Source organism: Chiroxiphia lanceolata, chromosome 25, assembly GCF_009829145.1.
Source record: "Chiroxiphia lanceolata isolate bChiLan1 chromosome 25, bChiLan1.pri, whole genome shotgun sequence".
NCBI classification, from domain to species: domain Eukaryota; kingdom Metazoa; phylum Chordata; class Aves; order Passeriformes; family Pipridae; genus Chiroxiphia; species Chiroxiphia lanceolata.
Genome location: NC_045661.1, coordinates 4,194,074 through 4,220,749, shown reverse-complemented (window position 1 = coordinate 4,220,749; position 26,676 = coordinate 4,194,074). Strand labels below are relative to the sequence as shown.

Below are 26,676 nucleotides of genomic sequence, written 5' to 3'. Positions count from 1 at the left end.
CCCCCACATGAGCTTCTCTTATTCTGGAATGGCAATTCCTTTTTTTTTTTAGCAGAAGCTACCAAAGTGTGAAGTGGAGAAATTGTGCATCTGTACTGCAAACTTCATGTAGTTTGTCACTAGAGCCACATAACCAATGCCCAGTGCTCTGGCTGCAGTATGTCACCCTTGCTGTGCTGGCATGTCACTGCCCTGTCCCTCTGTTGTCAGTAGTAACCCCCTTGTGCTCCTGCTTTCTTCCTTGCAGCCAAGTGTTTGTGTGGTTGGTTTTATGGCTGACTTGGCATGTTGAAATATTGGCACTGTCAACTCATTCGTGCTTTTCTTGCAACTGGAGAGAAACTTCTGAGACTTAACCTCGTTTGTCTCCAGCTGATGCCTCATCTGTGTGTCCTCTTCTCACCCTTTGGGGTTTTGCTGCTCACTTAACCCTTGGAGAGGCAGGGCAGGGGCTGGGGTGGCTCAGGGGCATGCAAATAAATACCAGCTTTGTGATTTGGACAGGAAACACTGGTGCTGTCTGTTCCTGTTCTCACCCAAGTGTGGGGAACACTGATAGGCACATCATGCAGCTGCAAGAAAATGTCTCCCTGAGCACTGAAGAGCTAATTTTAAACATGCCTGTAACTCACTGTCAGTGTGGAGTGTGTGGAGCAGGGGATACACAGGGTAGTGTGGCATTTGAAAGGGCACCATGGTCCTTACACAACAGTAATTCTGTTTTTAATTTTCCAGTATATGTATTTCATTTCTATTAAAAACTACCAAAACATTGAAATCCAAATTTCCATGAAGTATTTCTACAGTTCCCTTTATAACTCTTGAATTCTTCTGTTTTTTTTTTTCCTCATTGTGTTCCAGTGCATTAAAAAAAAACCCTCCAAACTTAAAGCTTCTAGTTTTTCATTTCCTTTGAAAACATTACAAGGAAAAACTGCATATGGAATCATAATTCATTTTAACTTGTGACAAACACCTGTGAAATACTAGTGACCCTCAACAGGTGGTTTCAGTAGAGCAGATCTCATCTGGAAGTGGTCACAGAAATAGTGCCAGGCAGTTAAACTTTGCTGATTTAAGGACCAGAACATTTCAGTCCTTAGTTCCCCTGTAGGTGCACAGAACTGGAATATTGCTGTGGTGTTCCAGTGCTCCTGCTCTGAACTGCATTCAGTGAGTAGAGTGAGCTAAACTCCTGTAATTAAAAACCTAAGTATCTATGGCTGCTGCTAGAGAATAAAATTGCAGCAGTAACTCTATTTTTCCCTAATTAGTCTCTCCTAATTTACCTTTAGCAACCTCATGGAGTAATTTAATAACATCTGGTTTGTTGATTAAACATGCAAAACTGAAACTAAACTTCAAACTAAGCTGCTGCATCCCCATATCTATAAATGGAGTTAGTTATAAAAGGCATCACACATTCTGAACATGACTAAAATTGCCAATTTAGCAGTAATCCTCTGTCCCTGTCCCACCACTCAGCCATGGAGAACAGCTGGAGTTCTTCACCACGGGAAGCACTCGAACACAGAGGGAAGGTTGGGGCTCAAACACAACTGAGTGTGCAAAACAGACTAATTATGGCACCATTTCTGCTTTATAACATCAAATACCTGTGGTATCTACATTGAACCTGCTCTGTGGCCATATGGGATTTACAGCTGCAGTCCATAGGATGAGGCTGGAGAACACTGGAGCCTTGCCAGGGGTTCTCCTCCAGGAACAGGAAATTGGTAAGAAAAATTTCCAGCTGCCCTTGGGAAGTGGGACAGTGTGTGCTCCAGAGGATGTCCAAGGGCTGTAAGTGAGATTAAAGTGTTCCTGGCCACAGCACTGGCAGCAGGTTCTGCTGCTGATGTTATCCTGAAGTTGTTCATGAGCACTGGGTTTCTGGCTAAACCTCTTGTTTCCTCAGTTTCTTGTCCAGTTTTGTGTATATATTATAACAACGTTGCCAGGGCCACTGCATGAGGGACACTGAGATTTTTCACAGCAGTCCCAGGGGAAGGACCTCTGGGACAAGACTGGAATGAAGAGTTGTGTGTATTCCAGGGGCATCCGGTTTGAAATGTAGAAACAACAGTCAGCTGCACAAACTAGTGGAGAGCTGAAGCCTGCTGGTGAAAGACTGAGTCACAAGGAAACCTTGTGTGGTTGTTTTTTCAAGTCAGCCTGGAAGTGTTGAATTGTTCCTGAATTAGTCAAATACTCACTTGCTGTTATTCAAACTGGAGAAGGATTTCCTGTCAGGAGTGCAGGCAGGAGTTGTTTCTCTCGGGATGCCCTGTGGGCACGTGTTCTAAACAATCCCCATGCGTATTCCCAAGGGCACAGCTACTGAAATAGAGGTAGATGAGTCCAGCTGTGGCCCAGTGTGTTGTGTCAGTTTGACTCTCCTGCAGCAGAACTAAAGCTGTGGTGGTGTTGTGTTTCCTCTCTGGGCCCCCAGGTCAATCGGACGTACTGCTGCGGCACCTACAGAGCAGGACCCATGCGGCAGATCAGCCTGGTCGGAGCCGTGGATGAAGAAGTGGGGGACTACTTCCCAGAATTTCTAGATATGTTGGAAGAATCTCCGTTTCTTAGAGTAAGCAGCAACTTGTGGTTTGCTCAGAGCACTGTAGATATTTAAGCAATTACTAGGTTTCACCTATTTCAAAGTAATTAGAAACCAGAAGGTGTTTTCTTTATTGATGTGCTTATTTGGGCTACTGAGGTTCATTCTTTCCTGTGTCCAGTTGAGAGGTATGGAATAATGTAGCTACAATTGTGTGAATAATTAAAAAAATACAGTTTATCATATATATGCACTACATAGTTCTCTGCTTCCCTGAAAACTGAATTTGATAAAGTTAGCTCAGAGTATATTTTACCTCTCAAACTTATTTAGTTTCTGTGCAATTCTTTTGACAGCAAATTTGAACCAGTTTTACCAAAGGCGTCATTTAATTTTTCTATCTCACCCAGTGTTTTGTGTTATGTGTGTTTTGTGGGTTGTTTTGTTTTCTCTTTTCTTTTTAGATGACTCTGCCCTGGGGGACTCTTTCTAGTCTCAGACTTCAGTGCAGGTCCCAGAGCGATGACGGGCCCATCATGTGGGTGAGACCAGGAGAGCAGATGATCCCCACAGCTGATATGCCAAAATCACCCTTCAAACGGCGCCGGTAAGGCTTGGTTTGCCTCTTGGTTTGCCTCTTGGTTTGCCTCTTGGTTTGCCTCTTGGTTTGCCTTGAGTGAGAGAAGAAAACCATTGCAGTTGTGTCTGTGTTAGATTTGAGAACAAGAGCAAAGTACTTGATGTGTAACTGGTTCTTGAGATGACTTAATTCGGATTTAGGCTTCACTTTCGTTTTTGTTTCAAATTGGCTCAGCTGATAAAACAAATGTTGCTTGTGATGGTTATCTTCTTTCACCACTTTTATGTCCTAGATCAGTGCTTTCTTTAAGATTAAAAACCTCTTTCGTTATCCTTCAGGAGGCTTATTTTATTCATCTTATTTCTGTGGTGAGGGCAGCTCTAAAACAGCTTTTTAGATCCTTACACTGCTCGTGCTGCATTTTAATGTTAGTGTTGAAGCACTTGTAGTACTGTCTGCCTGCTCAGGAAATATTGGGTGTACTTACATATTTCTCAGAAAAAGAACAAATTTCAGGAGACTTGGAAGCATATTTTAATTGTCATTTCAGGGAGGATTTTTTGATGTACTCCCAAATAATGAAGTTCAGGTTCTATTAAAAGATAGCTCTATTTTACATACCATTAAATTCCTGGAGGAATTCTTCCAGCATGAGTGATTGGATTTGTTTTATGAAGTTTATTTGATCTCATAACCTGAATTGTACTTTGCTGGCTTTATTCAGCAAAAGGTCAAAACAAAACCGCGAAGGAATCGGAGGGAAGCGCTTTGTTCTTTTCAAGCCTTCAGCACGCATTTCAGATTACATTAACACAACTGTTTATTTCTGGGGAGTCTGAAACATTTTCCAGTGTGTGCTTTTATGACTTTCTAGGTCAATGAACGAGATAAAGAACCTGCAGTACCTACCTCGGACCAGCGAGCCCCGCGAGGTCCTGTTTGAGGACAGGACGAGAGCTCACGCCGACCACGTGGGGCAAGGCTTTGACTGGCAGAGCACGGCTGCTGTCGGGGTCCTGAAGGCTGTGCAGTTTGGGGAATGGTAAGTGCTGCTGGAATGCAGCTGTTCTACACCTTCTCTTTAAAAAAAAAAAAAAAGGTAATTCCTTAGAAAACAAGCTTAATCAGAAAACTGATTTTATGTAATAAGATAAAAGCTGCCTAGCGCTGGAAACCACAAGCTGTATACAAACTGCTATTTTCCCCTCTTGAGGCATTAAAGGATTGCAACAGCAGTTTGCAGAATATTTTAGTGATATATAAAAGCCTTAAAATACCATGCCTGGACCATCATCCCTGATAGTTCATTTCCTGAGCAGGTGTATTAATTCCAGCTTCTGTAACAGTAATCTAAGAACTCAGTGTAATTAATTTCACAGCTGCAGTGCCTTCTCAGGTCATGTACCCAGGATATTGCTGGTGACCTTGCAGAGAAACTAGACTTGCATCACTGTAATTGCCAGAAATTACAGTGGGAATTGGATTGCATCATTAGCAATATCATTAGATTTTTGTATGAATAAAAGGTGCCAGGACTTCCTTCACTCTGGTTCACAGCTGCTGAATAAAATCCAGCTCCTCGTTGCTTCAGCTGCAGAGTTACTTGGTTATTTTACATTTTTCCTTTAATGCAAAGTTATTCTATCCAATTATAAAATGGAAGAATTGTGGTTCCTAGAACACAGAGAACTTTAGTAGTGGCATTTTGAATCTACTTCTTGATCATTTTGGTATATTGTTGCTGAAAACATCCCTTCTGGTGTGAAGGCAGCAAGAAAGAAGTGGGGAAAAAAGAGAAATCTGTGAATTATACCCCTTTTTCAAAATACATGTGTTGAGAAGTGATGAGACTTTGTGCACAGTGTAGAACTGAGGAAGGTTGTTGGTTCAGTGAAACTTTCTGCTGGAAAGAGCTGTAATTCAAATTGTCTAAAAATTCCTGGAATTCTCATCTTTTCTAGGAGTGACCAGCCTCGTATAACCAAAGATGTGGTTTGCTTTCATGCTGAAGACTTCACTGATGTTGTGCAGAGACTTCAGCTGGACCTACATGAACCTCCAGTGTCACAGGTATTGGATCTTCCCTCGTGGCAGCTCATTCTTAGTGCTCTGGGAGTAGTTTCTGGCAGATCTCAGGTTCTCTCTATAGCCAGCCCTTCTGTATCCCCAGTTCTCACTCTCTTGGGCAATTTCCTCATGTTTCAGGATAGAATAGTTCAGTTGGAAGGGACCTTTTTTCTTTTCCTTTCCCCCAAGCTGGGATTTATGCTGTGAGTCACAGTATGTGCTGTAGAAACAATCTGTTGATTAAGAGGTCATGTGTGCCTGTTCCTGCTTTTTCTAATGTCTGCTGTTGTCTTAAGAGGTGGAGACATCTCAGCTCAGTCCTGTCAGCCCAAACAATGCAGCCCATGTCACACCTACTGTTTTCAACTGTGACCAGAGAATCCTCTTCATTCTCCTCTCCCAAGATGTGCACATTGGCTAACTGTGCTTTAAACATCCAATCCTCAGTTAAATTCGAATTTTTACCCACGAAACAGGAACATTCTGATTTAGACATGAATTAAGTTGAAAACAGGAGGATACTTGAACTGTTTGAAGAATCTACCACTAACTTTCCCATCTCTCCTTCTCCCAGTGTGTTCAATGGGTGGACGAAGCCAAACTAAACCAAATGAGACGGGAAGGCATTCGCTATGCTAGAATTCAGTTGTGTGACAATGACATCTACTTCATCCCTAGAAATGTCATTCATCAGTTCAAAACAGTGTCAGCAGTCTGCAGCTTAGCCTGGCACATCAGACTTAAACAGTATCACCCCGTGGTGGGGGAGGATTCTCCAAATGCAGACAGCAGTTCAAGCCTCAACAGTAATATTCCTGGAAAGACAGAGGGAGAAGGTGAACCCCAAGGTGTGAGTGTAAAAATAGAGTCTGAAGACCCAGGTATAGAAGTTCAGCTTACCCCAGGGGTGCTCTCCTCCTCTGTTTCTTCAATATCAGGACTTGTGCAACCAGATCAGGTGGCCCAGCCCCTTCCAGGTTTTAAAATAGAGTCTGATCAGCAACACAATCCACAGGATCATGCAGGCTCTTCTGTGTGATATGTATATAATCAAATGTTTTTTTAACAACTTTTTAAAATTTTGATGTGAAGTTATAGTTTTATAACTGGCTTATGTTTTATTGGAGAAATCTTGCCTATAATTCTATAAAGAAAGGTGACATTCCAAAATGTCAAGCATATCTTTTTTACACAGATTATGCAAAATTCAAGTTGTATTTTAACCCCTTAGTACAACCTGTAACAGTGGTCTACCACTTCTTTCTGTTTAAGTAAAGAGATGTTGAATATCTTCTCAAAGTCAGATTGAAATTCCTCCAGGAACATAAAATGGTTGAACTCCATTGGTCAGTGTTATTTCCCTACTTTTACTTTATCTCTAATCTTCACCAGAAAGTGATGCTTTTGTAGAAGACTTGCAAAGTGACTTCTCCATCTCCATTTTAATTGCTTAAAAAAAAAAAGTTAAAAAAAAAAAAAAAAGAAAAAAGAAAAAATAGAGAAAGCACAGCACTTTTGATGATTTGTGGAATTTTTGGTATGTCTGTTCTTGACATGTTGGTTTATATACAAGCTATAGAAATTGATGTTTCTCACAGTTCCTGCAAGGGTGACCTGTAAAGTGAACTGAAGCAAGTGTCTGATCCTGTTGAAATGCAATGACTTACTGACCTAACACTTCTCATAGCACTGCTTATGTTGTTTGGTGTGAGGGTTTTTGCTTCCAAAACACATCTTCCCTGAACGTGGTAAATACTAGTGTCAAAATTAGAGAACCTACTGGTAGTCTTGTGGAGGAAACTGCTATCTTTGAGCACTTTAAGGCTTTAAAATCCTTAACCAACTTGGCAGCTTGTTTTGATCGGGTCGTAACGTGTCCAATGGATCCACACTTTCCCTTGTACTGATGCACTTAATATAATAAGCATTGAGTTGATACCTGACTTCCTAGAATAAGGACAGCCTTACTGTGTAAGTTCTGTATTAGTATTTCACAAATAAAAAGTATTATGGCATTGGACTGCTTTTTCCATGTGTAGCTCCTGGGCGCCCAGTTACTGTGGAAAAATCAGTGGCACGTGCTCAATGTGTAGAGTGTCAGCTATCAACAGTTTTTAAACAATCTTTCAATATTTCTGGATGTTGACGTGTAATCTGTATTTGACTTTCACTCACCCCATTTATTACTGCCCTTTCCAGTCATCAAAAGGAAAAGTCCTGTCCCTTTTCCCTCTCCCTCCCCCACATCTAGAGTACAAGTTGGGTTTTGGTGCAACTTAAGCTGTCTCCAGATAACTTTATTTGTTCTAATCCTCACTGGGGTAGGAAAGATTTGAAACACTATGTTAGACTAGACAAAAGCAAAGATGCTGTGTTAGTTCTGGATGCATCTTTTTAATATCAATTATTACTCTTCTCTTTATAAGGGTCTCTAAAATATGTTACTCTATTATAAATCTTACTTTGTGCAATATTGTTTGTGTAGGCTTTTATATACATATTAGCACCTCAGTGTAGAGGTCACTATTTTAAACTGATAGAGAAATAATCCTCAGAAGATACTGCAGTGATTAGTTAGAACCTGTATTACTCCTTATGTGTATGTATGTATTGTCTTCGGTACAAAAATGAGGACTAGGAAATATTTCAATTTTAAAACTAATTTACAGATTGAAGTGGTAGTGACTCGTTTAGTAATCTGTGTAAATAAGGTGTTAGAATGGAAAGCTTTTATGATGAGAAGTAATGTGATTCATGCAGGGGTGTAATTTAATCTTAGCAGAAATTCTAGATGACTCAGCGCGGTTCCGAAACGAGCCGTCACTTCTCTGGTGGGTTTTTTTCCACTTTTTATGTTGAGAGGAATTTCATAGCTTTAAGGGTTGTGCAAAGTAAAATTCCTCACAGGCAATAGCGCTTTCAGTTCATCCTTCACATTCAGAGGTTGTATTTCCCAAGGGTTGTTCTTTCCTTTTGACCGAGTCTGCGAGTCTTCCAAGTGCCCGTTCCACCCTTCCCGTGCCGCTCCTCGGCCCTGGCAGTGCAGGCACATCCTGAGGTGGCCCTTCCCTGGCAGCCAGCACTGATCACTCAGGAACTGACAAACCTGCAGAGACCACAAGCTTAACTTCAAAGGCAGAATAAACAGATTGAGCCCCCGTTGACCCACTTGTCTCTTTTATTGGGGAAACTGAAACAGAGTGAAGAGGGAATCCATTTGGAAATCCACTGTAAATTCTAGTAGCACGTTTTCAAAGGAATGAGTTAAGACCAGAGTGGTTAATGTTACTTTCCAAACTGTAGCTTCAGTGAAATCTGTGACAACAGCCTGAAATACCTGGAAAATGCTCTGACTGCCTCTTGGACTGAGGGACATGACCAATAGCATCCTGTTCTGTGCTCTGCTCAATTACTAACCTAAAGCCTAATGTCAGACTAAAATGCACATTAAAAAAGGTATCTTTGGATGACCTGAATGTTGCTGATGCATGTTTGGAAGATTCAGGGAGAGAGGGGCTGTTTGAGAACCTCTTACTAAATCCACGATCACCTCTGTTGTGCTTTAACCAGACTGACAGACTTTCAAACTCCACCTCACCTCTGGATGTAAAGTACAACAGGGATGTAAAGGACAACTTGGGAAGCTGGTCACTGTCCAGCCATTGCTTCAGTTGCACTGAAAACAGCAGAGCAGAGTCAGAACAAGGCCCTGATGGCACAGGTGCAAATGTTTTCCAGAACAAGACCTGTGGGACACTGATCTTAGTGAGCTGCAGCTGTTTAGAGATGAAGAAACAAGTTCAAACCACTTTACTGTTTGAGCAGAACAAATCTCTGGGTAGGGTGAAGTCAATATTTCTGAATATCTCATGGTGAATAGCTGCTATTTGAATTCCTCTAAGATTTCTTGGAGCAGCCTCCTTAATGAGATAATTAAGGGTTGTTCTAAGACAGGCTGAGAAAGTTGGGGCTGCTCAGCCGGCAGAAGAGAAGGAGCATGGAGACCTCACAGCTCCTTCCAGGACCTGAAGGGACCTACAGGGAAGACAGAGGGACTTTTCATCAGGAACTGGAGTGACAGGATGAGGGGGAATGGGGACAGACTGAAAGGGGAAGTTTAGGTTAGTTATTAGGAAAAAAAACTTCACTGTGAGGGTGGTGAGACACTGGCACAAGTTGCCCAGGGAGGTTGTGGATGCCACAACCCTGGAAGTGTCTGAGGCCAGGTTGGAGCAACCTGGTCTAGTGGGAGGTGTCCCTGCCCATGGCAGGGGGTAGAAAAAGATGAGTTTAAAGTCCTTCCAACCCATTTAGATTCTCTGGTTCTCAGTGGAACCCAGATAGATACAGTTCCCAAATATGAATGTGCTGGCCTGTTACTGTAAATCCTCAGTTTTCCATTTATGAGGATCTGCTCTGTGATATGTGTCAGGTGATGGGTAGAAAATGCTCCTGCTTTATGCTGGAGACAGCTGTCACTGCCCAAGTGCTCTGTCCATAGAGGGCTCAGCTTTGAGACGTAGAACTGAGCTTGGGCCCTACTTTATTTAAAAGTTCTGGGGATTAAAACATTGTAGGGTTAAAGGCAGTGCTAGAAAGGGATTGCAAGTGCAATTTAAAACTGAAGTGCCAGCTGGCTTCGGTTTCCTCTCTCCCTAGACAAGCTCCAAGTCATTTTGTGCAGACACCTGACATGTTCCGTTCCAGGAAGGAGGGGACACACACGAGGTGTTCACAGGGGATTTATAAGGAACACTTCTCACAGGTGTAGATCCAGAAAAAGGGCTCTGCCAGGTTACACTTCAGTCCCCCTGGACGAGGCAGTGTCAGCTTTCCCCAAGCTCTTCATCGGTCTGAATCCAGATAAACTCTGGAGCTGCAGTTCCCGAGGGGTGCTGAGCCTTGGCAGCTCTGCGCTGCCTGCGGGGGCGGGAGAGGAGGAGAAGGATTGTTCTCCCCCAGAGCCTGTTCTGGACCTTCTTGTGCTGCCCAGGGATGTGACCCGCGCTCTGAGCAGCGTCCATTCACACAAACACCCCCAGCTCCTCCCGATTTCTCTGTACAACATGTAAAGATACCGACTCCTGTATTGCTGTTTGGTGATTTCATTTGATTTGATTGGCAGCTACGATGATTATTTTTTTTTTTCTGTGGTTTTAATTTATCCGAGGTCTCTGCCTGCAGAGGACGTGTACAATTGCCTGGACGACTGTTTGCTTTGTGCGGCCTTAGTTGTATTTATTGCCCTTGGCGCGTGTGCGGGGGCGGCCCCGCGGCCCCCCCGCGCCGTCGGTAGCTGACTGTATACACCAGTGTCAAACTGTTAAGCTATTTCTTTGTAAAATAGTCCGGCGGAATGCATAGAAATTTTTTTCCTGTAAAGTATTTTTTTAATAAACAAAAAGTCTGATTTTGTCCTTTAAAAACCCGCCTGGGGCGCTTCTTTCCTCCGCGGGTTTGGAAGGGGAGGGGGTGGTGGGGGTGGCGCTCGGCGCTCGGCTGGCGCTGCCTGGGCGGGAGGGGGCAGCAGGCGGAGCGAGTCGAGCGCCGGGTGGTTTCCAGGGTAACGGGGCCGGGGTCGGTCTCGGGGGTCGGTCCCGGGCCAGGGCCGATCCCGCCGCCCCCCATGGCCTGTCGCGATGCCATTTCATGGTACCAGAAGAAGGTGAGTGCGGCGCGGCGCGGGCGGGCGCGGGCCCGGCCGTGGTCTCAGCCTCCTCTCCCCGCAGATCGGGGCCTACGACCAGCAGATATGGGAGAAGGCCGTGGAGCAGACACAGATGAAGGTACCGGCGGCGGGGGCGGGGGGTGGGTAAGGGCCGGGCCCCTCGCCGCTGAGCCGGCCGTGTGTCCCGCCCCGCAGGGCTTCAAGAACAAGCCGAAGAAGAAGGGGCACATCCAGCCCGACCTCATCGACGTGGATCTGATCAGCGGTGAGCGGGGCCCGGTGTGGAGACCCGGCTTTGGGGCACCGAGGGGACGGCTGGAGCTGTGCCAGGGCAGGGTTAGGCGGGATATCAGGAAAAGGTTCTTCCCCAGAGTGGTCGGGCACTGGACAGGCTCCCCAGGGCAAAGGGCACAGCCCCAAGGCTGCCAGAGCTCGGGGTGTGTTTGGCCAACGCTCTGAGGGACAGGGTGGGATTTTGGGGTGTCCTGTGCAGGGCCAGGAGCTGGGCTGGGTGATCCCTGTACGTCCCTCCCAGCTTAGGATATTCCACGATCCTGGGGCTTGAGGCAGGGCGGGCAGAACCTGCCTGTGCTTCCAGGGGTGCCCCTGCCTGTGAGCCCTGGGGCAAAAGGGGTTGAAATCCTGAGAGCAGAGGCAGGAGGAATTCAGGGGGGCTTCAGCAGAAGTGGGTGGTGGTGGGAGCAGGTTTGGGTGGGCAGGGAAGAGGCAGAGCCGGTGCCCTGAGATCAGAGAAGAGGCTGCTTTAGCTGTGCCTGTTGGGGCTCTGGAGCTCAGGCAGGTGCCTGAAACTGGGCTGCCCAAAGGGGAACTCATCAGTGAGGGGACTCTTGTGATTCACAATTAATGGTGGATTGTTTTCCCTTTAATTCCAGGCTCTACCTTCGCCAAAGCCAAGCCTGAAATTCCCTGGACGTCGCTAACGCGGAAGGGGATTGTGAGAGTTGTGTTTTTCCCCTTGTTCAGTCAGTGGTGGATACAGGTCACTTCCCAGAGGATTTTTACGTGGCTCCTGGTGCTCTATGTTATGCAAGGTGAGAGTGGGAGCAGGCCGTGCCATAATCCTTGTTCTGCAAGGAATATGATACCAAAAAATGTGTGGACTGGGGACATGGGGTAGAGGTGGACCTGGCAGTGCTGTGGGAACGGTTGGACTCTGGTCTCCAAGGGCTTTTCCAACCTTAGGGATTTTGTAGTCTCTAAGTTAAAGCATAAGGATCGTATCTGGAACCTACTTAATGTACATTTCAAGACGTGTGGCACCAGCATTTGCAGAAATTAAATAATAATTACAAAATAAAGCAGGGTAAAAGTTAAGACAGAAGAACTGGGTCGTGCTGGGTCACAACTGTATGGTTTGATCTAATACAAGGTGCTCATCTTTACCTGCATTAAGGGAACCTAAAACCCCTTTCTGCCTCACAGTGCTGGTGCTTTGCTGTCAGCAGCTTTTCCTGGAGTAGAATCCCAGGCTGCTTTGGGTCGGAGGGGACCTTAAAGCTCCTCTGACTGGGGCCGTTTGCTCCTCCCCAGTGGTGGCGGTGGTGCTGTACCTGCTGGTGCCCGCGGGGAGTGCCAGCGAGGTGATGGGCCCCCTGTGCCTGATGCTGCTGCTGGGCACGGTTCACTGCCAGATCGTGTCCACGCAGGTGAACAGACCTGCCGGGAGCAACGGGCTGAGCCGGCGCCGCAGGTGAGGAGGGACCGGGGGTGGCACCGGGGCCAGGGGACAGCAGGGGGCAGCTGGGTTGAGTTTTGGCTCCCCTGGATTGCTGCAGCAAAGATTTCCTCCACGTTTTACCTGTTGAACCTTTCCGAGTGATGTCCTGTTAATCCAAATTCTGTTAATCCAAATAAAACCTATATTAAATAATAAATTTAAATTAAATAAATGAATGATAAAGTGGTTATAGAAGTATTAATAAAATTAGTATAAAATTAAATTGAAGTTAAAATTATAAAGACATTAGAAAATGATTGTAAAATTAATGATAAATTATTATAAATGAAAATGACAAAGTTATTAGAAAATTATTGTAAAATTAACTGTAATTTATTATAAATTACAAATAATGTATAAATTACAAATTTAATATATCAATATTAAGTATAAATTAGAAATATAATTATATCAATTGTATCAATTATAACTATTTATAATATAGTTATAATATAACTATGTATAATATAGTTATAATATAACTATGTATAATATAGTTATAATATAACTATGTATAATATAGTTATAATATAACTATGTATAATATAGTTATAATATAACTATGTATAATATAGTTATATATATAAAACTATATAATATAGTTATATATATAACTATATATAATATAGTTATATATATAACTATATATAATATAGTTATATATATAACTATATGTAATATAACTATACAATATATATGACTGTATTACTATAATATATTACTAAATTAATATAGTATTAATAAATTAGTAAACAAAGTAATATATTACATTATTTATATTATTATATTAATAGTAATTATAATTGGAATATCATGTTAATAAATTGTAAATATTATATATTATAACTTTGTAAATTATTACTATAAATTAACAAGCACAAATTATTATAATTATAAATTGTTATCTAGAAATTATTCTAAAATTAAAGGAAAATTAGATAAATTAATAATTAAATTAAATTATAAAATTTGCTTAATCCAAATAAAACTTGTTTGTTTCTTTAGTCTGCACGACTTAAGAAAAATAGCATCTAAAGAGCTGTTCAAATCTCATTCAGATATTTTAAGAAACACCAGAAAGTCATGTGTGTTGTACAAATTTAATTGTCCTTTTCTTAAAAATCAGGAAATTACGCAAATCTGTGGGCGTGGATGGGAACAGTTGGTCTTCTGACAGAAGCAGCAAGGAAGAGCAGTCTGGCTCTGCATCAGTCCTTACCAATTTATCCAGCCTGCTTTTCCAAAGGAGGTAGGTGATCCCTGCTGGGTTTGTGGGGCCAGTTTGATACCTGGGAAATGAAGACACAAAGTGTGCTGTCACTGCCAGCCCTGCCAGCTGGCTTCTCCTGAATTAGAGCATTCCTCCTACTGTAGGAGGCTGGCTCCTCAGGAATATTTAGAACGTTCTTATTAGATCATGTAAAATGAGATCATGTGAAACCAAGCATTAGATGAGATGCAGACCGTGGTGGAGCTGATTTTTATTTATCAGATAAGTGACCTTCTTCGATTTTGTGCTGAAATGATATTGCTGTTTTACCTCATTTCCAGAAGCATTTGTATCTTCTGGTTTAAGTTGCTTGGACAGTTGTCTCACTTTGCCACCTTCCTTTTCTAAAAATAACTCAAGAAAAAGGAACAGAGATTGTATGGGATAATATTTCATTGTTTCCTTCTTTTTTTCCTAAGTGAGTTTCTTGGTGAGTTTTCAGCTGACAGGTCCTTTCTTTTCAGGAGGACTTTTTGTCTTCTGAATTGCTCTTATTTATTTTTTTCAAAATACAAATAATGAAAAATTTCCCCTTGGTTTAGAAGTTTTAAGATACTATTAAAGTGAGGGTGAAGCAGGTATAAATATCTTTAACAGACTCAGCACACAAAGCCTGTCAGCCAAGACAATGATTTATCCCTCAGGTATCTTGTTTGATGCTGCACCTGTATGGCAAGTGAAAGATGTTTTACTCCAAAGAGTTTTTCTCTGACATAGAAGTGTTTTATTGTGTTTTCTCTCATAGGAACAGAAGAGTGAAGTTGGTAGCTGAGAAAGGGACCGAGACAGAGAGTGGTGTGAGTGTTGTGAGTGATGGCATTAAACCCAGGCAGGCCAGATCTGAGCACAGGCTGCTGCACTCCAAAGAGAAAAGTAAACTTTCTGACGGGGAGAAGAGCCAGCAGGTACTGCCAGAGGGAACCCCTCTGGAGTCACAGTCTCAGTGTATTCTCTGTGTGCCCAGAAGTGTGTTGGTACTTCACTGTATGGTTTGATCTAACACAAGATGCTCCCTCCTTCTGCTAATCTTTAGGGGACCTAAAACCCCTTTCTGCCTCTCATTCACCAGCTGACCTGGTGCTGGTGCTTTGCTGTCAGCATCTTTTCATAGAATCAGGATAGAATCCCAAACTGGTTTGGGTTGGAAGGGACCTTAAAGCTCAACTCATTCCACCAGGGACCCCTTCCACTAGACCAGGTTGCTTGGCCAAGTACATCACACACAGACAGTCCTGGAAATGTCTGTGTTCATTTAATTGTTGAGACTTCTGATCCCAAGATGTTCAGTTGAGGGAGAGTGCTGATAACGATTGAAAATAAACAAATTGGCAATTTTCAAAGGCAGTTCTGTAAAATAATTGGCCTTGCAAACAGTTCCCCACAGTATTCTTGCAGAGGGGAGGCAGGAGAAACTGAAACAGCCCTTGGGGAGAGAGAAAGAGCTAAAGGATCATGACCTCTGTTGAAATCTCTGAAACACAGAGATTCAAGGAGTCACTTTGGAGGCTCTTCTGGGATGGTGGTGTGTTAACTCCCACATAAGGAACTTGGAATAGAATCTGTGCAGAATTCTGTCATACTGTGCCATCCTCTCTGTGAAGGCATTTGGAGAGGGGCAGAGCTCTGTGTAGGGACACAGCCCAGATTTCCAGGTCTCTGAGCCACCAGCAGCCTTCAGCACAGGAGAACAGATGTAAGACACAGCCAAGGGCTGCTGCTGCCTCCTCCTCTTCCTGCCCTTGCCCCAAATCCACCTCCATCCACCCAAAATTCCCTCTCACTATATCTGGGGCAAGACAGGGACGGGGGGGACGAGTTAAGATCTCTGAAGTCTCTGCGATGCCGAGTGTGCTCTGTGGGGATCCCCTGCCTTTGCAGGAGTGAGGGCTGGCTGTGTGTGCCAGGGGAGCAAAGCTGTGGCCTTGAGCCGTCGTTGTGACTCAGGCTTGGCCCTCTGTGGTGCCTCAGCCTGGCTTTGGCTGTGCCTTTCCAGGATGAAGGCACCACCAGGGATGGCATTTCGGACGAGCTGTCGAGCGAGGAGGACGCCGAGGCCGTGGCACAAAGGGTCCTGTTGCGCCGGAGCATGGAAGGGGCCTCCAGTGACAACAGCTACGAGGAGAAGAAGAAGAGGCCTCTGCCTTCTCTGAACCAGGCTGTCTCGCAGGTACCCACGTGGAATTTGTGCCATTTCCCACACTTTGTTTTGCTGTGGACAATGAGCTGGTTTTCCTTTGGTTTCGGCAGGTCAAGCAAGCCCTGAAAGGTGCCAGAGACTCTGACAGTGTCGTGGAATCGGAACTGGAATCTACGTTGTATGTTCAGGTATGGTCACAAAGTGAAGAGAGGGAGCTTTCCCAGGCCTGGCCAGTGCAGGGACATCCTTCCTGTCACAAAATCATGGAATGGGTTGGGTTGGAAGGGACCTTAGAGCTCATCTCCTCCCAGCCCCCCTCCATCTGAACAGACTGTTATTAAATGTTTGTGCTTCTGAATTTTCAGGTACAAGGTGTGACTTCCCTCCCTCCCTGTTCATTGGCAGCTTTGTAAACGTTGTTCAGAACTGTGCTGCTTTGTTAAACAAACACAAACAATCAAACAAATAACTCTGTTGGCAGCTCTGAGCTGCCTCTGTTTGCTCCTGTTGGAATTGCTGCAATTGCTCTTGTGGTTGGGAGGCAGTGCTGTGCTGTAGCTTTTAAGCTAATAAGTTTTGATTTTAAAATCATAGGATGTTCTGAATTGAAAGAGACCCACAAGGATCATCGAGTCCATTTCCTATAATGAAGGAATAAATCTATTCTGTGATATATACCCAGTCACTTCATTACTTTGTTTTTGCCTCTGCCACTTCCCCCACCTGAAAATAAAACAGAAATAAAATATGTGAATATCAGGTTATAAATATGAAAATCTGTGAATTAAAATAGAAATGAAATCTTAGACTATGGAACAGGCAGAAAAGTTTTACATTTGAAGGAGTAAGTCAGCTTTTATTTTGTAAAGTTGTAAAGAAGAAAGGTGGGGAACTAATGGGGTCTGTGTGAGCTCTGATGTAGAAATGCTTCTTCCCAAAACTATCCCTGAATAACAGTGTCTTAAACCACTTCCATCGGGTGGGTGAAACCGGGAATTCTAATTCCCTCGGGAAGCTGATTAGTGGGAGGGAGGAGGAGGAGGAGGTTTTACAGAGCGAGTGTGGGGCTGTGCCGTGTAGATTTTGCTGCTCTCTGAAGGACTCGAGGCCCTGCCTTGGCGTGGGGTCCCGGAGCTGCAGCGTGAGCCGGCGGGACTCGGAGAGCACCCGGCAGGACTCGGAGACCGAGGACATGCTGTGGGATGATCTCCTGCACGGCCCCGAGTGCCGCTCCTCCTGCACCAGCGACAGCGAGGACACCGCCAGGGACCCCCACAGGGACCCCAAGGAGGATGTTTTCCAGCAGGTTGGTTCATGTGCAGCCAGTAGCTGAGAATCCTTTCCCCTGTCCCTCCCTGAGCAACCCAAAAGCTGGGTGAGACCATTCTGTCAGCCAGAATCACATGGAAGTCTGGAACGATCTAAACAGTATCATGATTGACTCCCTCCTCCCCGCTGGTGTTATCTCATCCCAAGCAAAGTATTTCATTGTTTCCTTCTTTTTTCCTAGGTGAGTTTCTTGGTGAGTTTTCTGCTGACAGGTCCTTTCTTTTCATGAGGACTTTTTGCTCTTATTTATTTTTTTCCAAATATAAATAACGAAAAATTTCCCCTTGGTTTAGAAGTTTTAAGATACTGTTAGAGAGAGGGTGAAGCAGGTATCTTTAACAGACTCAGCACACAAAGCCTGTCAGCCAAAGACAATGATTTATCCCTCAGGTATCCCCCGAATTTGGAATCCCCCCTCAATCTAATTCAGGAAAAAGCATTATTTACTACGAGGAAAGAAGGAGAAAACTCACCTTTTGCATTTCTCTCTGTTATAGAACCATTTGTTCTGGCTGCAGAACACCAGCCCAGCCTCTGCCAAAGTGAGTGCTCTGATCTGGGAGGGGAATGACTGCAAGAAGGTGGACATGTCCGTGCTGGAGATCAGTGGGATTATCATGAGCAGGGTAAGGGGGGGGGTGGCACTGCAGCCTCTCCCTCACACTTCAGAAATCAGCCACCAAAGCCCCTGGAAATGGTTACACGTGCAAGTATCAGGTGCAGTATGAAACTGGGCCCTCCCCAGCTGCAAAGACAGTTGTTCCTAAAATTTGCCTAAACCCCAGTTTTTGAGGTCTGTTGAAGACTAATCAGCTGATGATTGCTGGTTTTCTCTGCAGTGTGCTGAGGGTGGGGGGTTGATTATTTATTGGCTGGTTGTTGTTGGCTTTGGACTGAAATGGGTGGGATTATTTTAGGCTCTGTCCTGGGAAGGGAAGGGGAACTGTCTGCTTGACTGAGTGGCCACAACAAAAGGCTTTTTCCTTGATGCAAAACCCAGGTAATCATCCCATTTTTGTTCCTGCTTGCCAGGTGAATGCCTACCAGCAAGGAGTGGGGTATCAAATGCTGGGAAACATCATCACCATGGGATTGGCGTTCCTGCCATTCCTCTACAGGCTCTTCCGCTTGGATAACCTGGAGCAGCTCTGCTCCATTTCTCTCAAGGAGCTCTTGTACATCTTCTGTGGAGCCCCTGCCAGCACCCCTGTCATTGTCCTGTCTGCCATCAACTTCCTGGAAAGGCTGTGCTTAACCTGGATGTTTTTCTTCATGATGTGTGTTGCTGAGAGAACCTACAAACAGGTGGGTTTGAAGGTCCTGGTGCCTTCCCTGAGCCTGGGGCGGGGATCAAACCCCCCCTGCTCCTGCAAAGACAAGCAGGTCTCAGCCAGCTGAGGGGGCAGAGCTGGTGAGGGAACCAAGGTCAGGGAGGGGAGTCTGGGAAGGCTCCTATTGATTAGTCACAGATTACACCTGTCAGTGTGGAATCTGACCCCTGTACCCCCCTCTCACCTGTCCCCAAGGTCTCACCCTGTCCCCTCTCTGTGCCCAGAGAAGCTGTGGCTGCCCCATCCCTGGAAGTCTCCAAGGCCAGGTTGGACAGGGCTTGAAGCAACCTGGTCTAGTAGAAGGTGTCCTTGCCCATGGCAGGGGGTTGTGGATGAGCTTTAAGGTCCCTTTCAACCCAAACCATTCTGGGATTCTATAAAAACAGCTGCTGCCATTTCCCAGAGAGGTCAAGCACCCAGGTCTCATGTGGGGCTTCCCCAGTCACCCTTTCTGCCAGGCACCCCTAACAATCCCAGGCAATCTGATTTGTTTTAGACTGATTTATGTGTGTGTATGTTTTGACTGCAGAGGTTTTTGTTTGCCAAGCTTTTCAGTCACATCACATCTGCTCGGAAAGCCAGGAAATACGAAATTCCTCACTTCAGGCTCAAGAAGGTGGAGAACATCAAGATCTGGTTATCCCTTCGCTCCTATCTGAAGGTGAGTTCTGATCCAGGGTTTGGTGATTACAGAGGGTGTAACAGTTACAGCTGTTTGTGGTGAGTTTTGGCTTCACAGCTCCACATCCCAACCTCAGCCCTGACCCCGTGTCCTTGTTTCCACAGAGACGAGGCCCCCAGAGGTCTGTGGATGTTGTTGTGTCCTCAGTCTTTTTGCTGGCTCTTTCAATTGCTTTTATATGCTGTGCCCAGGTGAGATTTTAACCTTTATGGTTTTTAAAATAGGGGAAGATCTCTCCAATTGCTGGAGGCTTTTCTTTCACCAGCATACAAAGAGCTTTTGACCTGGAGCTGTTTGACCCCAAAGTAATGTAGAGAATGTTGCATTTTTTAAAAGCTTTGTAATCTTTAGTTGGAAGTAGAGATTCATTCTCTCTTTGCATGGGAAAATCTCGGGTTTTATAATCATCAGGAAAACTTCAGGACATGGGCATCTGGGCACAAAGGAGAGGAGACTCTGCCCAAGGACCTCAAGTGTTCACAGGACATTTTATTCCAGAGGGCTGATTGCAGCATCCTCTGTAACCACTGTGTGGAAAAGCAGCTCAAGAACTATTAGTTACACCTTCTAACCTTCCCTAAAGCTGTTGCAGGCAGCAGTGCTAATGCTGGAGCCATTTCTTGGCCAGTGTTCAGGCAGGTTCCTGATCTGAGGATGCAGCTCTGGTAGCACTGAGGTTGATGGTTCGTAGATACTCTTACTGCTGTGACTGTTTTTGTAAGCCACAGGTTTCCAGAGGAAGGAATGACAATCCCAGTCCTGCTGTGTTAGTCCCAGTGAGTCCATTCTGGGAAAGGCAGGAGCAGCTCCCTCTGGCTGGGGGGGATCTGAGGCTGCCAGTGGGACAAGGAAAGGCACTTTATTCCCTGTTATTTGGTCAGAAAGAGGGAAGACAAAGAACAATTTTCCCTTTCTGAGCAGACAGAAAAAATCAATTCCAAGCTAAAGCCAGGTTAGAAACAAGACCTTTTACTGTGACCTCATCACAGGAATGATTTACACTTTGTGGAGGAACTGCCAGTGCTGGAGAGCACAGAGGGCTGGGCAGAGGAGGAGCAAGGGCAGTGCTTGTGCACTTCTCCCAAGAACAGGCAACTTGTTATTGACATTGGTTCTTTTTTTTCCCCCCAATACAGGTTCTTAAGGGCCACAAAACCTTCCTAAATGCAGCTTACAACTGGGAGTTCCTGATGTGGGAGGCAGCACTGCTTCTCTTTTTACTACGTCTGGCATCTCTGGGCTCTGAAACCAACAAGAAATACAGTAACATTTCCATCTTGCTCACTGAGCAGGTGACTCCATTTAGCTTGTTCTCCCTTTGCCTTTGTTTGGATATAATGACTGTATTTGAAACCAGCTTAAACACTAGAATCAAACTTTCAGAATTTAGAAATCCACCCTTGTGTTGGCCAGAAGGCAACAAAGCACTGTACAGCAGGGCAGGGGTGAGCTGGTGATGTTGGAACAGACTCAGATTCTAAAATTCTGGATGGTTTTTGTCTCTGGGTTAGCCAAAACAATTGGAAAAAGAATGATGTTATCAGTGCTAAATTCACTTCTTCAGGAGTGACAGCAGACTGCAAAAATGGCTCTAGTTTCCCTTAGTAATGAATCACTGGGGGGGCTGGTGCTGGGATATCAACACCTGGTCTGTGGTGTCTGTCACAGATAAACTTGTACCTGAAGATGGAGAAGAAGCCAAACAAGAAGGAGCAGCTGTCTCTGGTAAACAATGTTCTGAAACTGTCCACAAAGCTGCTGAAGGTAAGATACTCTGAACAGCTCAGTTTTATGGAATTGGTGCCTAAAGACAATACCATGTGGCTCTTGATTAGGTAAGAGCTGGCTCTCACTCACAGAGGGAGTTTTTCTGTGCTCCTACAGCTGTGACATGAGGTGGAGCAATACAAGACCACTGTGGTTAATTAGTGCTGTGAACAGACTGTGGATTCAGCAGGAAACATCTCTGAAACAGAGTGGGAATTCCTGTACATACATTTGAGAAAGGACAGAGGCAGCACAGTCTGTTGGAGTGCCAGTGTTAAGCTGAAAGTCAGAGGATGAATTGCTTTGCTATTGGTGAATGTTAATGGACTCTTTTCCTTGTCCTTCCACTGCAGGAACTGGATAGTCCCTTCAGGCTGTATGGACTGACCATGAACCCCCTGATCTACAACATCACACGGGTTGTCATCCTCTCTGCTGTCTCAGGAGTTATCAGTGACCTTCTAGGGTTCAATATCAGAGTAAGTGTCCTGTACAAACCAACAGCAACAGCTCTGGGGGCCCCCAAACTCCTCCTGCCTGAGCAGAAAGGTTTGCACTGGTAATTCAGAGACCAGACTGTGCTGAGTGGGTCCCCACCTCCCTGAGCCAGTTTTGAGGGGAAGGACAGGGCTGACTCCAGTTTCATTTGTGTTCAGGTCATGCTGTTAAATCCAGAGTTCCTTCCCTTTATCCCAGTCCTCCTGTGGCTCATCCTGCTGGAGCTCACTGAGCAGAGCAGGATGGGGAAGGGAGACATTCTCACCTGTGGATGTAGAACATTCAGACCTAAGGCTGTCAGACCCAAACTCTCTCTCTGTCTCTTCGCAGTTATGGAAAATTAAACCATGAACTGACAGAACATCAGCCCTGGGCATCTCCACCAGAGAGAAGAGAACCTCAGGTGTGGACAGAGAGCAGAAAACTGATGGAAATCTGTAATTACAGCTTTCAAACAGATTCTCAGTGTTATCAGAAGTTTTCTTTCTGCTTTACTGTTCTACACCACCCAGAACCAACTGGTCTCACCAGTGATGTCATCCCATGGCATGCACACAGAAAAACTGCATTAATGGGGCCAAATCCTGGCAGCTGGCACTGAAACCAGCAGGAACTGGTGTGGGACATCAAACCCTGAAGCCATACAAGAGCTGCAGCTGGAGGGACACCAATGGCTCTGACTGGTGCCCCGTTCCTGCAAAACCTGAATCCTGGGATGTGACAAGGAGGGAGTCAGCCCTCCCATCCCAGTCAGCCTTCCTGGAGCTGCACTGGAATATTTCAGCTCAGTCATCCTTAGCTGCACTTGTCTGGCTGTGCTGAGGAGAGTCTCAGTCCTTAAAAGCTCCACGTGCTTGAGGCTTTGCCTCTGTCCTGAACCACTGCAGGATGTGAATTCCAGCTCAGGATGTGAATTCCAGCCCTCCCTGCTGCCACTCCAGCAATACCAGAGTCCTGCTGTTGGCTTAGGCTGGGGCTGCTGTGAAGAAATGACGAGTATTTTTCTGAAAACATTAATTACAGGAGAAAAACCTCTCCACAAATACTACAGGGAAAGTGTTTATGAGCCGTAGAACATTTTGCCAGGTCTGTTCCCTGGAACACTCCACTCCATCCTGTCCTGCCTGAGAACAGCTCTGGCAAAGACCTCCTCAGGTTAGTGTTTAGGAAGGGCAGAGAAGAGAAAGAAAACATTTTAAAGCTTCTGTTACATTTCCCTTCACTGGCTCTATCAGCTTCTATTTATTAGTAATGAAAGGAGCAAAAACTGAGGAACTTTTCAGAGCTTCATTCTTTCACAGGAGGGTAAGATGGCAGAAGCATTTTTGGTAGTAAATTGTTTACAGCTATTTTCTGTACAAGGAAAAGTTGTGAGATGTAAAAGGAGATGACAATTTTATATAGCAAAATGTACAAATAAACCTACAGGACAAGTATTTCATCATTACCCACTGTTTCTACAGGACCTGATGATTTTTATACCACCTTTGTCGAGCATTTGCTGTTTGAATGGAGGGGGGGAGGGTGTCAAGGAAAATTCCAAGAATAAATTGCATTTGTTTTCCAGAGGAGCAGCACGTTTGTGGGTAAAACCTGGGGTCACACCCCTGAAAGCCAACCAAGAACCTTGTTTATACAGTGCAGAACCAACAGGCCACGAACTGGAGTTTGTTTTTAATATCTATATAAAAAATAATGAGCGATTTACAGGTCTCTCTCTAGTCAGAACCTCAGAAGTCTGTATAAAGGTGCTGTACAATATATAAACATTTACACCCAGTACATCCATACATTGCTTAGCATTCCAAGGCCACATGGCTAAGTCTGATACAGGAAGTACAGATACAAGGTCTATGGAAGGAGAAATCACACACAGGTAAGACATTATCACAGTAACATACAGAAAAAAATCGAGGGGAGTTGATGGCAGGGGAATCATTTCAGTGGTGCTACTTAATTCATCTGGAATTAAAGGTCTGGATCTGTCACTGTACTCAGTGGTCAGGGCGAGTGCACAAAGCTCAACATAAACCACCCTCTGGGGAAGGGCACAGGGGAAATATCTACACAGGCTACTTCAGAGTATTAAATATTTCACAGTCATACTCCACCCAGGGAGTATTTGTACGTGTTATGCTACACAGCAAACCTCGATGGATCGCCCGGGGTTGAGCAGCAGAGCACAGTTCAGAGCTGCTCTAAAGCCTTTTGAATTCCCAAAGTCTTTGTGGAAAAGCTGGCTGAGCAGTCAGCTGTGCTTGGGAAGAGTTCCACTCAGAACTGCCTCACTGTGCTTCATCAGCCTTTAAAAACATCCCATGTTTCAAAGCCAAAAGGAGGTATTTGCTCATTCCATTTCAAAGAGCAAATCCCCTTAGTTTGAGTTTTGAGTAAGTAAAGCTCCATCCTTTACTCCTCCTTCTGCAAACTGGACCATTAAAAACCTAAACATGTCAGGAAATCATCACTAAAACTATGAGTAAAATAAACCCCTTCAGCTTCTGCTGTTCTCACAGCTTTGGGACTGAGGTGTCAGGAGGTTCTGGTGGTCACATCCCTCTTTAAAACATCTCTACCAGCCCCAACCACGGACAGCGAGCCTCCTGTACCCTCTGTGTCATCAACACTCCCTGATCACACATTCCAGGTAAATATGGGAGAGTTCTAATATACACAGGCAAAAACTTCACTGACGAGGCTGCTCTGGCAGCTGGGTCTGTCTAAGGTCAGTTGTTACCTCTACAGAGGGAAAAAAATCCAATTCCTAACTAGCATTAATTAATTAAAGATGGGGCTTCAGCATCAGCTCCACACCAAGGCTGAGGATTTCGTGGTGCCACAAGTGAAACCAAAGGAATTATGTTATTTAACAGAACCCAGAATTTTCTCTCCTCACACAAGATGTTTGCAAACCAAATCCCTACAAATTGAGAAAATAAAGTGATTTTGCTGCGTTCAGAAAACGCAAAATTATATCAAATACCATTTTTATCGACGGGGTTTGGTATGGGGTATAAAAATCCCAGGGAACACATCAACTGAGCAGCATCAGTGGCTCGTTTGCTGCCCTGGAACTGACAGAACCAACTCGCCCATGTCCTTCCTGACCCAGCAAGAACACGTGGGTTTCCTGACGCAAACATGCACCACACTCAGAGAAAACACCCACCTCAGCCCAAACCTGCCTTGTCTGTGACTGGAATCCACGGGGGGAGGATCAGATTGACTGGATACAGTAGATAAACTTGGCACAAGAGCAGGAAGTGAGTCAGGATCACATTGGCAACAGAGGCATTAAATAACTTTGTTCAGACCTCACAACACTCGGAGAAGCCGCAGCAGTGCAACGTTGGGAGCAGCAGACAAGGGCCTGCACGGGGACACGGGGACAGCAGCTCATGGCAGAGTTTCACTGAAGCATCCAAAAGGTCCTTCATGCAGCTTAGATAATTTAAGAACAAATCAAACCCTTTCCCCCCCCCCCCTTCCAACCAGTTTCTTATACAAAAAAAAAAAAAAAAAAAAAGACAACTGTGTGAAAAGAACCAATGCTTTAAATGACCCTTATTGGAAAACTGGTTGAAACATGTTCTAAAAAAAACAGTGTCAGTCAGTCACACCCGTTTTCCAGCCACTCCTGCTGCTGGGGTGCCCTTAGTGGGGACCCTCCACGGCCCGGGAGTTATCGGTGTTTTCCTCACTGGAGAACCCTCGGGGTGGGAAGTTCCATCTTTGGTTTCATGGGGCAGCTCCACGTGTCTCCCTCCGTGGTGCCTGTTCAGCGTGACAGTCTCCTGTGGTTCCCCCCTCCTTTGCTTCTCCATGGAAAGCAGTGGGATGTTGGACAGGCTGGAGGTTTTGAACCTGCTGGAACTTGGCTCTCCAGAGCTGGACTTGGTTAATAAATCGTCCTCGGAGGCGTTTCTCCTGCAGTCCCTCAAGGGAAGGTTGTTCCCCTCAAACACTGGGTAGTGTCTCTCTGCAGACCACCCTTCCATCCTTCCTGCAGTTTTCTGCTTCGTGTCTTTCCTGCTGACTCCTGGTTTACCAATCCCACCTTTCAACTGCTCCACACCACCAGTTCTGCCCTGGCTCCTTCCCACCGTTTCTGCACTTCCCGGCTTCCCGAGGTGCCTGTGGGGACTGGCTGACCTTCCTTGATTTCCACTGGAATACTCTTTTTTGTCACTATTGTTCGTTCCTATTTCTGTGGTTTTACTCTCACTCCCTTTGGATCTGCCAGGCTGATGTGAGAGATTGTTCTTTTCAGGATCCCCTTTCCTGGGGCTGTGGAATCCCCTGGGAGGGTGTCCCTCGGCAGCCCCCGACTTTGCTGGACTAGCAGATCTGTCTCTCCTGGTCCCTGCTTCCAAACTACCTTTAGTGATTCCAAACCCAGGGCTGGAGGGACATTCCCATCTGTTCTTTGTTCTCTGGGGAGAAGACTGAGGCTTCCTCTCACTCTGGTTCTCAGTTAAAGTGCTTATCTTGTCAGGCACAGTGTTCTCTGCTTGTTCCAGTTCCTCAGACAGCTGAACTCTGGTTAAAGCTTCTCCTGGTACTGGTAAATAACACACTTCAGATGGGGAAGCAGAATGGGAAGATGAAGATAATGGTGACTGTTCTTCATATATTACATTTGATGAAGATGGATTGTAACTATCCCAATCACCTGGAAGTGAACAGCGAGAGATTTGACTGAACAACTACACACAAAAAATAATAATCACTAAATATTTCACAATTTTAGCACCTCAGCAGCAAGTTACCGAGTTCAATTTAAGAAACATTATGGAGTGGCATATTCTCAAAGCCTTATTTAGCCAGATTTACATATTGTCTTTTTCTACAACAACCCTGAGGATGTGATTTTGGAGAAAAAACTCCACAACTAGGGCTCAGAATGCTGCCTGATCCCTGCAGGACTGACATGGGCTTGGATCAAAACAATTTTAGAGCCTACACAGCAAAATTGCAAAATAGAAAGTCCCTGACCTACATTGTTTAATATGAGAAAACTAAATGAACTGGAACTGTTATGCTAAAAGA

At 44.9% G+C, this 26,676-nt stretch overlaps 2 protein-coding genes across 11 annotated transcripts in view; one reads left to right on the top strand and one right to left on the bottom strand.

Annotated features, from left to right (window-relative positions):
• LOC116798202 (putative homeodomain transcription factor 1) overlaps nt 1-23,195 on the top strand; it is a 36,840-nt gene extending 13,645 nt beyond the window's left edge. For 2 of the 7 annotated variants that reach the window (XM_032710392.1, XM_032710393.1), the window contains exons 3-23: nt 2,453-2,590; nt 3,025-3,167; nt 4,015-4,182; nt 5,102-5,210; nt 10,937-10,993; nt 11,071-11,140; nt 11,769-11,927; nt 12,427-12,586; nt 13,740-13,862; nt 14,629-14,788; nt 15,877-16,050; nt 16,131-16,208; nt 17,120-17,326; nt 17,847-17,975; nt 18,382-18,654; nt 19,210-19,341; nt 19,467-19,553; nt 20,499-20,654; nt 21,031-21,126; nt 21,483-21,608; nt 21,958-22,086. In XM_032710392.1, the coding sequence (XP_032566283.1) occupies nt 2,453-2,590; nt 3,025-3,167; nt 4,015-4,182; nt 5,102-5,210; nt 10,937-10,993; nt 11,071-11,140; nt 11,769-11,927; nt 12,427-12,586; nt 13,740-13,862; nt 14,629-14,788; nt 15,877-16,050; nt 16,131-16,208; nt 17,120-17,326; nt 17,847-17,975; nt 18,382-18,654; nt 19,210-19,341; nt 19,467-19,553; nt 20,499-20,654; nt 21,031-21,126; nt 21,483-21,608; nt 21,958-21,978 (2,766 nt within the window). In that variant the 3' untranslated portion in view covers nt 21,979-22,086. Of the gene's footprint in view, nt 1-2,452; nt 2,591-3,024; nt 3,168-3,991; nt 4,183-5,101; nt 5,211-10,715; nt 10,873-10,936; nt 10,994-11,070; nt 11,141-11,768; nt 11,928-12,426; nt 12,587-13,739; nt 13,863-14,628; nt 14,789-15,876; nt 16,051-16,130; nt 16,209-17,119; nt 17,327-17,846; nt 17,976-18,381; nt 18,655-19,209; nt 19,342-19,466; nt 19,554-20,498; nt 20,655-21,030; nt 21,127-21,482; nt 21,609-21,957 lie in introns of those variants that run through there. The other 5 variants (XM_032710390.1, XM_032710391.1, XM_032710389.1 and 2 more) reach the window with 5 other exon arrangements.
• A 91-nt stretch (nt 23,196-23,286) lies between these two features.
• The window catches only part of MAGI3 (membrane associated guanylate kinase, WW and PDZ domain containing 3), a 68,092-nt gene continuing 64,702 nt past the window's right edge, over nt 23,287-26,676 (bottom strand). For 3 of the 4 annotated variants that reach the window (XM_032710384.1, XM_032710385.1, XM_032710386.1), the window contains one exon: nt 23,287-26,299. In XM_032710384.1, the coding sequence (XP_032566275.1) occupies nt 25,242-26,299 (1,058 nt within the window). In that variant the 3' untranslated portion in view covers nt 23,287-25,241. The remainder of the gene's footprint in view (nt 26,300-26,676) is intronic. The other variant, XM_032710387.1, reaches the window with a different exon arrangement.